At 41.8% G+C, this 14,830-nt stretch overlaps 1 protein-coding gene across 1 annotated transcript; it reads left to right on the top strand.

Annotated features, from left to right (window-relative positions):
• The first annotated feature begins 1,206 nt into the window (after positions 1–1,206).
• LOC145398493 (uncharacterized) lies at positions 1,207–14,720 on the top strand. The gene is made up of 5 exons (XM_080271368.1): positions 1,207–1,279; positions 11,809–11,990; positions 12,895–13,017; positions 13,797–13,982; positions 14,544–14,720. The coding sequence occupies exons 1-5, from the start codon at positions 1,207–1,209 to the stop codon at positions 14,718–14,720; spliced, it is 741 nt and encodes a 246-aa protein (XP_080127494.1).
• The last annotated feature ends 110 nt before the right edge of the window (positions 14,721–14,830 follow it).

Below are 14,830 nucleotides of genomic sequence, written 5' to 3'. Positions count from 1 at the left end.
TTCCATATATCCATAAATTCACTTTCTCATATATACTGTAATTTACCATATCCAGTACATATACCTAAACTATGGTATACAGTATACAGTCACGATTATGGATATGTATGGTATGTTTTGAATGTATGCACGTTCTTATACTAATGCTCGTATGCACATGTACTCTCAGGTGTACGTGCACTTCCATGAAAACATAATCCTGTGTGTGCGTATGTGTTTTTGTGTGCCTGCTTGCGTGTGATTTTCGTAGGACTTGATATTGAGTACTGATTGGTTGTCAGATAAAGAATACTGCGCACCTACGTCGTGTAATCTTCATGTACTTGTGCAACCTGTGTTATTTCTTGGTTGGGTAAGTTTTATCTGTACGTGTAAGAGGTAGTGATAGGCTCAAATTTCCTATTGTGATGGACGAACAAGTACCCGGCCTTGAAGTTCCTAGATGACAACTGAAAATGCTAGGTAACGTCTCGTTCATGAACCTACGGACGCACCCTTGTGTCGGCCTTCGTAAAGACGCTAGGTTAGGTAAGATCTTGGGTTTTGGGGGGAGAGAAGTACTTCCACATAGGAAGGAGGAATATAGATATTACTCAAACCTAACCACGCGTTTTTACAAAGGACCTACACAGTGATTTCAACAGGGAAGGAGGGGAAGATGCCATTATGAACTTCTGGTCCGGGAGAAACTTCTGATCCGCTGCGTCGCCTGTCAGCAAAACTCATGTCGCCAATACTGTAGCCGTCAAATAGGCACCAAATTTAGTAGGCTATTTCTCTCGTACTCTTTTCCTGGGACGGCAGAACAGAAAAAGGGATGAAATTTTTAGCACTGAGGAAAGCCCACCATTCGTTAGCAGGCCACCGAAATGAATACTAAATCATCTACTGAGAAACCATTCATAACTTGGGTACGAAACTTTATGAGAGCAAACTGAAAGCTCCTTGGACCTTGACTGAAAGAATCTAAGCCAGTTAACGTGAGTTACTGTACTGGACTATGGGTTGTGCTCTGAGTGAATTTGGAGATCTCGTATCATCTCTGCTTTTGCGATTTATTCTGCAAATTACTTCTAGTATTCTTTTGTATGTTATTCATGTAAAATAGCTTTGAAAAAAAGGTTAAGGTGTTACATGCAAAATTTGTCTACCAGGAAGTGGTGTCATGGAGCCTTTTGTGCCCATGTAAGTGAGCGTTCATACCAAATGCTTGCTGGTGCTGGCGGGAGTTCTATATCTGTAACCCATAGGAGTTCTCCCCCGCACCCGCCCGCGTCCAGTAAGGCCAATTTTACGGGTTTCCTCCTGCACCAACCCACGCCAGCAAGCTTTTCGTGTAGATGCGGTCTTAGACTTAATGACAACCAGGATATCCTACCTAAAATTATGTTATTGATTATCAGTTGCATTAATTTTCGTGTACTGAGCAGGAAAAAAAAAATCTATATATCTACCTATCGATATAACTTAGTTCTAGGCTACCTATCTGTTTTTATCTCTGCCAGTTTGTTTATCTGCCTATCAGTCAGTCACTCAATCAGTCAGTCTGTCTGTCTATCTATCTGTCTATTTATTTTTTATCCATCCATCATTCGTCGGTCTAATCAATTAATCAACCAAGTTATAATAATTCAGTCACTCTATTTATCCATCCATCCATCTATCCATACCCACACGACTTATAGCTGATGCAACTCATTTTCCTTCATACTCGTTCATTTCCTTCTCAGTTACAAATCGTTATGAGGTGGATGACAGGGTGTTTTGTGAGTCAGGCGAGAGATATTGGCTCTGTTATCTCTTATCAGCGCTCTCTCTCCCCGATAAGGCCGAACTGTTGGGTACTCGTACACACGGCACATCTAGTTAGTTTGTTTCTCGTGGTTAACGCACCCACAGACACGTGCACAAACACACGCACCCTAAAAACAAGGAACTGTTGTTTGAAAGAAGTTATATTTGCCCTTGTGGTGGTCGTAACCTGTGTTTGTTATCGTTTGCTTTTATTTGGCCCTCCCGTCTGGTCTACAGTGGGAGCCAGTAAGAGTGTGAGCCAGTGAAAGCGTGAGCAAGCAAGTGAGAGAGGGGGAGACGTTACAGAAGAGCTGCTGAGTCTGTGTTGGGCTTCGATATTAGCTACAGCATGGATGGTCGACGTGAGTACCTATTTCCCCCCTATAATACTGTATCTGGTATCTAATCACGCCGTACTCTTTGTTATAGCCATGCTGTTTATAGATAAGTTTCCGCTTTGTGCCGGATTACGACCGTCTCGATCACTCTGTTCAGTGTCTGAAACATATCGAACGAGTGTTGATTTTGTGGTATAGGCTGCTGGCTTTCAGGATGTCATTGACTGTAGTCATAAGCATCAACATCGTATCCATTTTCCCTGTACACTAAATCTGAAGGGTAGAATCAAGAAACGGGAAGAAAAAAATTATAATTAAGAGAACCTTGAACAGCATAAACCGCAACAATAGGCCACACTTTCGTTTACATATTTTAACCTTCAAATTACATAATCGGCCTCTGTGTAGACTAATTTTAACCACGTATGATGTGAGAAGTATAGGGATTTGCGGTGAATTATTAATTTAAATCATGCTTAAAACAAAAATCTGATTTGTAGGAGCTCATAAGTTACCTAATGGGGTCTCTATTTCTTGTGAAGCTTCATTTGTTAGAGTTCATTCCAAACTTCGGGGTGAATCACGGGATAACTTAACTTATTGGCCGCGTAGAGGTTCTCTCAGACGAAGTAAAGCAAACAACGAGGCAACAGCCAAAACACATTCAGTCCCTTTAGCTTTACAGATAGAATTGCCGTAGAAAGCTGGTTCCTTTCCTCTCGGTTCGTGATCTGTTTTTGTCCCATTAGTACGGTGACTTTTATTACAGTTCCCTCCGCCAGCCGAGTTGGACGGAGCTTATGTATTCACCCGTGTCTGTTTGTTTTTGTGCAAGATATCTCAGAGAAATCTGGTAGATAGGTGGGTAATGGGTCAAGGAAAAGCTGATTAGATTTTGAGATGGATCCGGATCTGGACGCACGGAAGAAGAAAAAATGTTCTTGGTGATGGCGCAGGTATGCTCTTACTAACTACTTTCTAGTTTATTCCTGAAGCTACTTGATGTTTTTGTTCAGTTTAGAACTCCCTGTTAGAGAAACTTTGAATGGAGACAACGTAACCTCCTCCTGTTCAAAAAGGCTATCTTAAGCTGGGTAGATTCATGTAGAGTCGGAAATAAGAAAATTAGGTCCTCAGGATGAAGGGGTTAAAGGGCATAGTCTTTCCTTGTTCCAGATACTCGTATAAAGGAAGAAGTACACTGTTTATCTTCCTCTCTTGTAACTACACTCTAAATCGCCAAGCCATCCCTTAAAGTGGAAATGATGACGATGGTACTGATTGTAATGGTGATGATGATAACGATGACTAACAATAATGATGGCTAATACTTCAACTGTTCATTTCCTGCAGCCCCGCACAACCCCAATAAAACTCAGCATGACACGCCCAAGCCGGATACAACCGACCGACAAGGGCATAACACCGTCTTTGTCAGTGTGGGGGAGGGGCGAAGGAAGAGGGGAGAGAGAGGGGAGGGAGATATGAGACAGGGAGATAGGGGAGAGAGAAGGAGGGGGAGCGGGGAGGGATTTCAGAGAAAGGAGGAAAGGGAGAGAGGGAGAGGGGCGAGGGAAATAGAAGGGAGGAAGGGGAAAAGGAGCAGACAGGATCGAGGGGGAGGGGGGAGGGGGCAGGAGATAAGAGAGAAGAGAGGAAATGGAAATGGAGGATAGGAGAGGAACGAGAAGTGGAGGGGAGGGGGATGAGGGAGTGGAAGAAAATGGGGATGAAAAAAGGGAAGTGATGAAAAAGGGAACTAAAAGTGAAGGTGTTGAGCGAGAGGAGGAAAGGGTGGAAGAGAGAAGGGAAACTGAGGAAGAGAGGAGAGAAAGGAGAGAAAAGAGGAAATAGGGAAAGGGGAGAATATGGAGATGAAGGGGGAAAAAGGAAGGAAGAGGATGGGGAGATTGGAGGAATGGAAGAGGGAAGGGAAACTGAGGGAGGAACGGGGGGAGTAGGGGGAGGGGAAGAAAGTGAGGATTAGGGCAGGGAGAAAGGAAGAAAAGAAAGGGAAGGGGAAGGGGAAGAGTAGCGGTACCTGAGTGGATATGTGGGTGGAAGGGGAGAGGTGGGAGGTTGAGGGTGGAAAAAAGACGAGAAAAGGAAAGCAATGGAAGATGGAAGGAAAAGAGAGGGGGGTCGAGAGTGGAAGGGACGAAGAGGGCGAGAGGGGTGCAGGGAAGGGAGGGGGGGATTGAGAGGGGGCAGAGTGGGACTATCTTATCTTATCAGGGGAGCTACGTGCGACTATACTGTACGGACGCCATCACACACACACACACACACACACACACACACACACACACACACACACACACACACACACACACGAAACCCGGATATTGCATTAACCACTTAAATAACATGCAGAAAGTACAAACCACACAGACATTACACGATCCTTTACAAGTGGGCCGGCATTAATATTTGATAGAAAGACTTAGCGCTGCAAAATTAAACCTGACATTTTGTTATTACTGAAGTACGTGATGTAAATAGATGACTGACCTTCCTGGCTTATCGTGAATTGAGTTATGTACAGTAAATGCAGTGCTGACCAGCCACAACTTTTCACTGATCCATCCTTTCCACAGCACTTCTCCGTGACTAGCATAATATTTTAGTGTGAATCTACTGCTATAAACTCATCATTCAAGATGGAGGGATGGTAGTTTATAGGCCAAGTTAGTGTAGGAAGAATGGAAGTAACCATACTGAACTGCTTAATGGAGACAGTTTACAGTTCATTACAATGGGTGTTAGTTAGTAGTAGGAGTAATAGTAGTAGTAGTTGAAGACCCAGGTTCATCTGAAATGTGAACCCAGTGGACTACAGGCTTAAATTGCCTTTCTGCAGTCCACCATCGTTCTTTTGGGGGATACGGAAGTAGCTGAGTGACGTTTATAGACCCGGGAAGTCGAACCGCCTTGATACATCAGCGCCACAGCATGAAGGCGTCCCTCTCCAGCATCATGAGGGGCGATGATTACGTTAAAGAAAATGATCTGGGGAGTCAGTAAAAAAAAAAAAAAAAAAGAAGCAAGCATCATTACACTGAAGAGGAAAAATGGGGACAAAAATCCATCATGTGTTTGTGGTATTTCCTACGCATCACAGATTACGCATTAGAGATATTTCCTGTACTGAGAAGAGAGAGAGAGAGAGAGAGAGAGAGAGAGAGAGAGAGAGAGAGAGAGAGAGAATGGTGGAGGTTAATGAATCACTGATAAATAATTGGTAAAAAGGAGTGACTGATAACTAACTGATAACCCTTTCACTTGGTTGCCACTCTCTTGTATTTCATTCTTTCTAATACCAGACGATGTATTTCAGGTTAGAAGGGTTAGAAGGTTAGAAGGGGTAAATGAAGGCTGTACCTAACCCCTCCTCTTCGTAAAGTCTCCCCAAAGCTGAACAGAATGATAAGGCGATAACAGAGAACAAAATAAGAGTGACGTAAACCCACACCTGGAGTTAACAGAACAAGATAACGCATTTTGGACTAATTAAGCTTTCTATTGCATCACCTTTTATTTTTTTTTATTTTTTTTTTTTTTGCATTTTGACGATTCCCAGACGATTCTATTCAACTGATAAGAAAGATTAGAATATATATCATTGATCCCTTGAGTATGAAGACTTTTATTGCTCGTCCCCGCCTCGGAGGAGTTCGGAGACGGATACTGTTCTCACTCGGTTTCTTTGTTTGTTTGTCTATCTGTCTATCTGTTAACAACTTTACGCGAGAACTACTGATGCGATTTTGACTACAGTTACAGCAATGATGGGCTATGACTTTCTGATCACCTAATTAAATTTTTGGCCAAACTGGCCCAAGGAAAATGTAAAAAAAAAAAAAGAGGACGGGTTAAAATCATTTATTCGCCATAACTCCTTTCAAATTCGTCATATCGACATGAGACCAAAACCTAAAGGTGCATCTTTCAAATTTGCATCCTATAACATGCCTCACTGCATCAGGGGGGTCACCCCCCAGCTAGCTGTAGGGGGAGTTAGTGTCAGGTGGGTCTGGCCTAAAATTTCAGATTGGCATAAAATCATCAGTTTTCACCCGATTTACTCTAAATTTGATATGTAACTTTTTTGACTAGATATCCTGTTGTGTTTGTACGTCAGCGCTAGAATGACTGCCTGGGACGGGTTTGCTGTGCCTTGACACCGCTTCTGGTTTTAATCAATTTTTTATTTTGGCTATAATTCAAACGGTTTTATTCAGCTTAAGAGTAACTTCACTCCAATTCATGATTTTAAAAAGTCAGCAACTATAAAAATAGGCTGAGAGAGAGAGAGAGAGAGAGAGAGAGAGAGAGAGAGAGAGAGAGAGAGAGAGAGAGAGGGGGAAACTAAAAATTCCGTCACTTATGAAGATAAAATCATCAAAATCTGCCTCGCTCTCCATACTTTCGTGCAGGTATAAATTAATATTATAAAGAAAACTTCAATAATTTCTATACCTCTGTGAAAATATCTGACCTCAAGTCCGGACCCTGTAGCCAAAGGGACGCTCATCAAAGTCCAAGTTCATAGCCAGAGGTCAGAGATATGGGGAAAGAATCTGGAATAAGGTCGCTTTTTTTTTTTTTTTTTTTTTTTTCTGTGAGGAAGAATTGAAACAAACTATCTGTCTGTCCGTCTCTCTCTCTCTCTCTCTCTCTCTCTCTCTCTCTCTCTCTCTCTCTCTCCCAAGTCTGATTTGTTTCTTGTAAGGTGAATATAATCGTCTGACAGTAGCATGGATAAATTGTACAAACTGTCACTGAATTGAATTTAATGGAATAATGTTTTTTTTATATCCTCCTCCTCCTCCTCATCATCATCATCATAATCATCATCATCATCGTCGTCGTCCTCCTCCTCCTCATCATCATCATCATCCCAACCCTAATTTTCGCCCATCAGTTATGGTGAAATAGGATTCAGATTTCCTTAAAGAAAAAAAAGAAGAAGAAAGGAAGTTATTTATATAAACAAAAACAAAGGAAGAAAAAGAATTAGTGCAAATTGTTTGTGTTCTTTATATTTTTTTGTTAAATTGTTTATTCTGTTTATTTATCGATTTACTCTGTCTCAAAATCATAAAAAACAAACAGTGAAATTAGACACTCTTTGTTTTTGTGAATACTCCAACACTTTTTAAGTTCATTGTCTTTACGTGAACAAAAACACTAATTTCATTGTGTTTATGTGAACTCAGATTCTTCTAAGTTCATTGTCTCCGTGTGACCTAAGTACTTCTGAGTTTATTGCCATCATGCAGACTCAAGCTCTCCTAGGAACACGGGAAGCACTAGATAAAGCCAGGAAAATCTCTCAGGTTATGGTCCTTCTATCTTATCTTGGTCTAGATTTTTGTCCTTCAGCAGTTCATTGGCAGGATCAGACCTTAGTACCAGTTTACGTCCTCTTCATATCACTTCTTCGTGACTGTCATTCTTTTCTGCTCTCTTTCTAGTGTTTCAGCGCAGCACACATTACGTCCTCTCCATAGCACTTCTTCGTGACTGTCATCCTTTTCTGCTGCCATTCTAGTGTTTCAAAGCAGCATTAAAGATGGATAGATGGTAATTTTAAGCCAGGTTAAAGTAAAAGGGGTATATACGATTAATTTTTGCTACCACGGATGATTATGTTCTAAGATGTGAAAGAGTAGTAAATATTAGTGCAATTGTTGTCATGTGCATCTCATTGCATACCTCTTCCATTCATTTCCATCCTTCTGTTAGCTAGTTCAACACATTGCAAGTTAAAGAACAATAATACAACATAACACAAAGTCTCTCATTAGCTATCTATATTTCTGTCTGTCTGTCAGTTTATCTGTCTATCTATCTGTCTGTCTGTCAGTCTATCTATAGCCAGAAACTTTAATCCTGTGAGGGGTGGACATAAACAAATCGCCTACATGTCAAAACAACCAAACCACAAAATTACTACAGCTGTAGAACAAAACCCTTGATGATCCATCTATCTATCTACGTATATGTCTATCTATCCGTCTGCCTATCTATCTGTCTATCAGTCTACCTATCTATCTACATTCAGACGTCTTAATCCCTTAGGGGGTGGCCACAAACAAATCACCTACATGTCACCCCGTCCTCTGCCACCAGCCTGACCTCTTGCCAGCCCTCCCCCCAGCTCATAAATCTCTCTGTCCCATCCATCCAGCCCATCCTCGGTCTCCCCCTTCTCCTTCTCCCTCCACTTCACTCACAAACACTCTTCTAGTCAGTCTCTCCTTCTGCATCCTCTCTACATATCAGCTCAGTATATGATATTCCTACATCCAAAAGATCATCATATCACTCCTCTCCATGGACATTGTCTGTTGCGTATCCTTTAAATGTTCTCACCTATTTAATATACATCATAATTACAGCACAAAGCACCTGATAAAGAGAGAACGTTTTATCTTCCCACAGCCAAACGTCCCTTATAGTTAACATTTCTTCCCCTTTATCCACACCCTCCTACCCTTTTGTCAACTCGCACAGCAGTATATTATAACACTTTAGAGCACAACACCCCAGATTAAGGGAAAACAACCCCCTTGGCCTTGTTCGTGCTACGACAGGACGATTATGTTCAGCTCTACGTAAATGCTGACCCATAGTGAACACTGTCTAACGTGATCAGGTCTTTTCTGTCTTTTGTCATAGTGCACAGTAAACAGACAGACAAACAGACAGACAGATATAGATAGACTAATAGGCATACGTTACTGAGACAGATAGATAGATTGATAGAGAAACAGGCAGACAGCTAGAAAAACAGGTAGATATATAGACAGCAGATAGAGAAACAGATAGACAAATAGATAGTTTATTGACCAAAAATCTGTACCACAACAACCAGAACACAAACTCACCCTAAACAGAATAGATCCTAATATCTTTTTAGTCTTGCTTTGTCTAGAGTATGATGCTCAACTTAGGGGTGGCATCCTCATCATGTGCACTGCCTCTTCATCGACGATCCAGTTACATCCATCCTTTTGTTTCTCCCAACTTTCTGTCAACCCGAAACACCACTCACACGAACAAATGGAGCACAAAAGCGGTGATAAGGAGAGAACACAGCCTTATCACTGTGTTATCAGTACCCGGGGCCCGGAACAAATTTTTCACTTATCAGCAGGCGTCCGGTGATAAGGCCAGGACCTGAGGGCTTGTGGGTTGTTGGATAGGGCACAGACAAATAGGCACGATAAAAGACGTAGAGAGAGGATTACTGGAGAAACACCGACAGATAGGAAGAAAGAGAGAAACATATTCTTACTCATTCTACCTTCTTATTTCACAAGCAACTTTCACTTCATCCCTGACGCAGATTCTAGCAAACTATTTTTCTCATTCTAATCCACCTTCATTCTCACTTTACTCTTCTCATACACATCCTTCTTCGCAGATGTTACGCCATCCTTTTTACTTCTATACCGTCATCTTTCACATCCTCACTACCCCTCTGATATAACTTCTAACGCACTATAATTACTTTCTCTTCCCCTACTTCCCTTCTCACACCACTCCATGACATCACTTCTTCACATACAATTATAACACTGTCTCTTGTATTACAATAACATTATCATTCACGTGCTTCCTTCGTGCTTGACACTAATTCCAAGCATTATTTCTTTATCTTCTTCAAGTCACTCCTCAACCAACGGTAACACAGACTCTCATCCCTCTTTCATCTCCGTCACCCTTTACACCACTTCTAATACTATACTATGTTCACATTACCTTGACCTAAAATTGCCATCCCTTCCACCTTGAATGCTGAGTTATAACAGTAGCTTGACACTAGGATACGATGCTAGTCACGAAAAAGTGATATCAAAAGGAGGGAAAGCCGTAGCATTTTCTTTCCCTGCTACTCAGGTCTGTGAAGGAAGCTACAAAAGGGTGAAAATGTGGGCCAAGTTAAAGGGGAAGAACTCTAGCATTTTAGTTTCCCCTGACAGTTTCTTCAGACGTCCTCTCCAGCCCTTCTTTATGATGTTGTCCAATCAGTTTAATTCTTGTCACTTCCTTAGGGTAGACTTATTGAATTGCAGGGGTTAGACACAACCCTCATTAACCCCTTCACTCTCAAGGGTCTCTCCTGTACTGAATAAAATCGTCTGGTTGAAACAAGAACAAAAAACGAAATTGACATTCTTGAGCTAAAGAAGTTGACAGCCAGTGTACTATCTTTCCTTGTACATCTACACTATCTCTCCCCTGCCCTTCACTTAGCCCTTGACATCAATTCTACCATAGTGTTCCGTATCTCTCACCTCACATTCCCTCTCATAGATTTTTTTCCCTCTCTCTCTTGTACTCCTTCTTTAACCCCAGTTCATTCACATTCATTCATATATCTCTTATGATTTTTTTGGAAAATTTTTTCGTACAATCCCCATTCACCTGTTCTTCTGTTCTTGATCCACTTTTTTCATACAAACTCCAGTATTTTTCCCAACATCATTTTGTGTCATTCAGCATCATTTCTCAAACATCAATATACCGCATTTATCCATCTATCTACAGCAAGACGCCTACATCCCGGAAAGAGTAACTACAGACGAACTCCCTGCATGTCATTCTGTCCTCCGCCATCAAACTGCCCTCCCTCTGACTCAGAACTCTCTCATTCACACCTCCCTCAGTCAAGCCTCAATCATGATACCCCAAAATGCTTGTTTCAGCTTACGTAATTATCTTCTTTACCATCTTCAATTTCCACTTCTTTTTCCTTTCTTCACATCCCAAGTACATTTCTTCCACATTCTCTTTCCTCGTTTCTGGATCCTATCTCACCCAGTCTTTAGGCGGATGTAGGGATGGTGATTGTAATGATGATGGAGGAGGAGGAGGAGGGTGAGAATGAAAACAATGTTGTTGATGATGATGTTGATGATGACTATGGAGGAGGAGGAGGAAGAGGGTGAGAAGAAAATGTTGTTGATGATGATGACGATGATGATGATGAAGATTACGCTTTCTTTGGTACTGCTTCCTTTCACACCCTCTCAACCCCCTATCCATTCATCCTCGTCCATTGCTGTACACCCTGTTTTCCTTGTTTCGTTTTCACTGTCCTCTGTCCTCCTCCCTTCTCTCTCTTGGCGTGTTAATCTGGTACTCTGCGTCCCAACCCATCTTCTTTTATCCTCTTGTCAATCTGTCATTCTTCCCCCCTCCTTTCTCTCTCTCTCTCTCTCTCTCTCTCTCTCTCTCTCTCCTTCTCTCTCTCTCTCCTTGGAATTTTGCTGATTTTGCTTGTTTCCTTGCATAAAAATAAAATATCACTTCATTACTTGTACTTTCATTGTAGCACACCTAATCACTTCTACAATTTGTCCTCCTCCTCCTCATCATCATCATCCTCATCCTCCTTCTTCTTCTTCTTCTTCTTTTTCTTTCCTCCCTCTTCTATTTTCTCTTCCGTAAATTCGTCTTTTCTACTTTGTCCCTTTTTTTTTATCGTTTTTCTATCCTTTTTTCAGTCTCCTTTCCTTGTTCATTATCCTTTTCTTTCTTCTCTTTAGTCATCATTTTCAGTTTCATTTTTTTTTAATATACATTATCGCTTCTTTCAATAAATCTTGATATTGTCTTGCGTTCCATCTTCCCCTTGATCTTAACCTTCATCTTCCTCCGACAGGTGCAAAAAATCGCCGTCAGGAGCCAGAGTCTGGGGAGTGGTGGGAGGTGGTGATGAACATGGGTATGCCGTCTCTTTACATCATAGGCCTCATCGCTGGCACGGCGGGATGCATCTGTAACGGGGTCATCACGCACTACTGGGCCAACCTTGACAGACCTATGTGCTTCCTCTATGCCCAGGTGAAGGATGTTTTGAGCTTCGTGTATTTATTTCGGCTAGCGTTAGAGGAGTTAATTCAGGAAGAGTCTAAAGAACAATATAAATGAAATTTCTGGCCATCGCTCACTACTGACTCAGACTAAACAGACGCAAGTGCTTCCTCTATAGCAAGGAAAAGAATGTGCCAGTTTTTGTTTATTTATTTATTTACTTTTTGGATGGGGGAGGTTAACGTCAAGCGCTTTTATTCAGTTTGTAATGGAATTGTAGGAAAAGTGCAATCGAAGCAGAAACAGTAGTAACACCAGTAGTAGTAGTAGTACTGTAGTAGTGGTAGTAGGAGTTGCAATCCTAGGCTGAACTGAAACGCGAACCCGGTGGATTGCAGGCTGAAGTTGCTTTTCTGTACTCCTGTAGGGAGGGAGCTAAGAGACTTTTGCATAACTGGGAAGATCCACCACGTGAAAGCGTTCGTTCCCCGCACCAGGAAAGGTGTAAAAAGTTACACTGATTAAACTTTTAGGCCATTAAGCATAATGGTCGAATCTTGACACACCCATATGCTGCCCCTGTGGCAAGGTAAACTGAACGAACTTGGTATCTGCAGCATTTCAGGGAATGTCAGAGGAGCTTATTCACCTTGGAGGATGCGACCACTGAAAAGTTATATAAATGAAGTGTTTCGGTCATCACGGCCTTGTGATCCAGTTTCCAGTTCCTTCTTACTTCTGTTCTCCCTTCCCTCTCTATCTCTCTCTCTCTTCCCCTAATACCTCCCCGTCTATCTTTAACCCCTATCTCACCTCAGACTGGCTACGTAATTTCACTCTCCTCTTGTTCTCCTCTACCTCCTTATACTTCATCTCCCTATTCCTTCCCCAGTATCTCCTTATCTATCTCTCCAACCCCTCCATCTCTCCCCAGACCGCCTCCAACCAGCTGTTCTACCAATTCGGCTCTCTTGTGGCCGTCTGCAACTGGGTGACGTATGGCTCTGCAACTGGAATCATCATCGCCTTCTTTACGGGGCTGTTCTTCATCTTTTCGGTGAGAGAGAGCTGTCATCATCATCATTTTTATCATCATTATCATCATTGTTATTATTACCATCATCATCACCATCATCGTCATTGTTAGGATAACAATAATTATCATCTTCATCTTACTCATATGATTTAGCTTTATCTTCAAAGTAATAGGGGGTAGAAGAAGGGAAATATATCATCATGATCATCATGATCTTTATCATCTTCTCACAAAACTTATCTTTATCTTCAAGGTGACAGGGGGTAGAAGAGGGAAAATATCATCATCATCATCATGATCATCATGATCTTTATCATCTTCCTCACAAAACTTATCTTTATCTTCAAGGTGACAGGGGGTAGAAGAGGGAAATATCATCATCATCATCATCATCGTCTTCCTCACAGGATCCCTCTTCTCCTTTAGTGATGAAATATGACATAAAAGAAGGATTTACTAAACACCCTCATCCTTTATTTCTATGATAGTCATTTTTGTAGTAAAAGGAAAGCTAGACACAAAACCACCAGTGTCTCTTATGTCTTTATTTTTTATTTTATTTTTTGTGCAGATGCATAGACATTACTTTCTTTATTTATTATATTTTCGTTAATTTAACAAAGAATGGTCTCGTTATAGGCTTTTTAAATGATGAGGTAGAGATGAGACTCCTTGGTTACAAGTCAAATCTACCTTCCAGTATGACTACACTTAACCATCATTTAAGCTGGTAGGAGTTAGGGATCTTTGCTGGGTAGGAGTAAACGCACTACAGTAGAAGAATTCCTGCTTTCTCACAGGTCCGAGGGCAGAAGGAACTAAACATCTCCATGACCTTGGTTGACGTGGGCTGCTTCCTGGCCTTCCTCTTCCTCCTAGCCGCCACCTGCACCCTGATGGAGGGAATGAGAACCACGTGCATCTCCATTGGCCTCAACGCAGCTAACAACAAGGGCAGCAGCTGTTACGATAAGCTGGATATTAGGGTACGTTTCGGTGGCTTTAGGTGATTTCTGAATTTGGTAGATGGTTTTTGAAGGGTTTGCTAGAGTGCTAAGAAGGTTTTTATAGAGTAGTTTTGGGGTGTAGGGGAGGATAGGACTTATTTATGGTGGCTTGGGGTCGATTTTAGGTAGGCTTTCAACTTTGCCAACTCTGACACCAGCGAAATCAAAATCTACGACCGAGTTGGATATTTAAGGTAGGTTTAGGGGTTTCAAGACTATTTTTGGAGGTTTTAGGTTGTCTTGGGGGTTTAAGAGTTTTTATTTAGGGTTCAGGAAGTTTTCCCGAACTTTTTGGAGGCTTAGGATGTGTTTTAGGAGGGATTTTTAGGTTGGGTAGCACCTGTTACAAGAAACTGGATATAAGAGTGACACTGAGTGTTTAGGACGGTTTTTGGAAGGCTTCATGACGGTTTTTAGAGGACATGGAACGGTTTTGGGAGATTTTGAGGGTTTGGTATGGGATGTCCTTGTGTGTGTGTGTGTGTGTGTGTGTGAACTGACCATTCTCTCACCCCTTCCACCTGTCGTTTCATCCCTCAGGTAGCCCAGTACAACCTACCCATCCAGACCTCAACCATGGTCCGGGCAGCCATGTTTAGTCTCATCTTCTCCACCGTGGTCTTCTTCGTCATCCTCTGCTTCCACTTCTCGGACACCTACAGGCGCTACAGGATGGCAAGCTTCGAGAGAAACATCCGAAAAGGGCCTTACTACTGAGGGAGGCGGGAAGAGATCTGCTACAGGAGGGAAGCTTCTACAAAACTGAAAAAAGTAGGAGGCCCTTTAACTGAGAAAATAATGGAGAAAGAGGTCAAAATATGTACGGT

Source organism: Coenobita brevimanus, chromosome 45 (assembly GCF_032717465.1).
Source record: "Coenobita brevimanus isolate Jiangsu-jjx chromosome 45, ASM3271746v2, whole genome shotgun sequence".
Lineage (NCBI taxonomy): Eukaryota > Metazoa > Arthropoda > Malacostraca > Decapoda > Coenobitidae > Coenobita > Coenobita brevimanus.
Note: the sequence above shows the minus strand (reverse complement) of the source record. Positions and strands in the feature narration are given on the sequence as shown.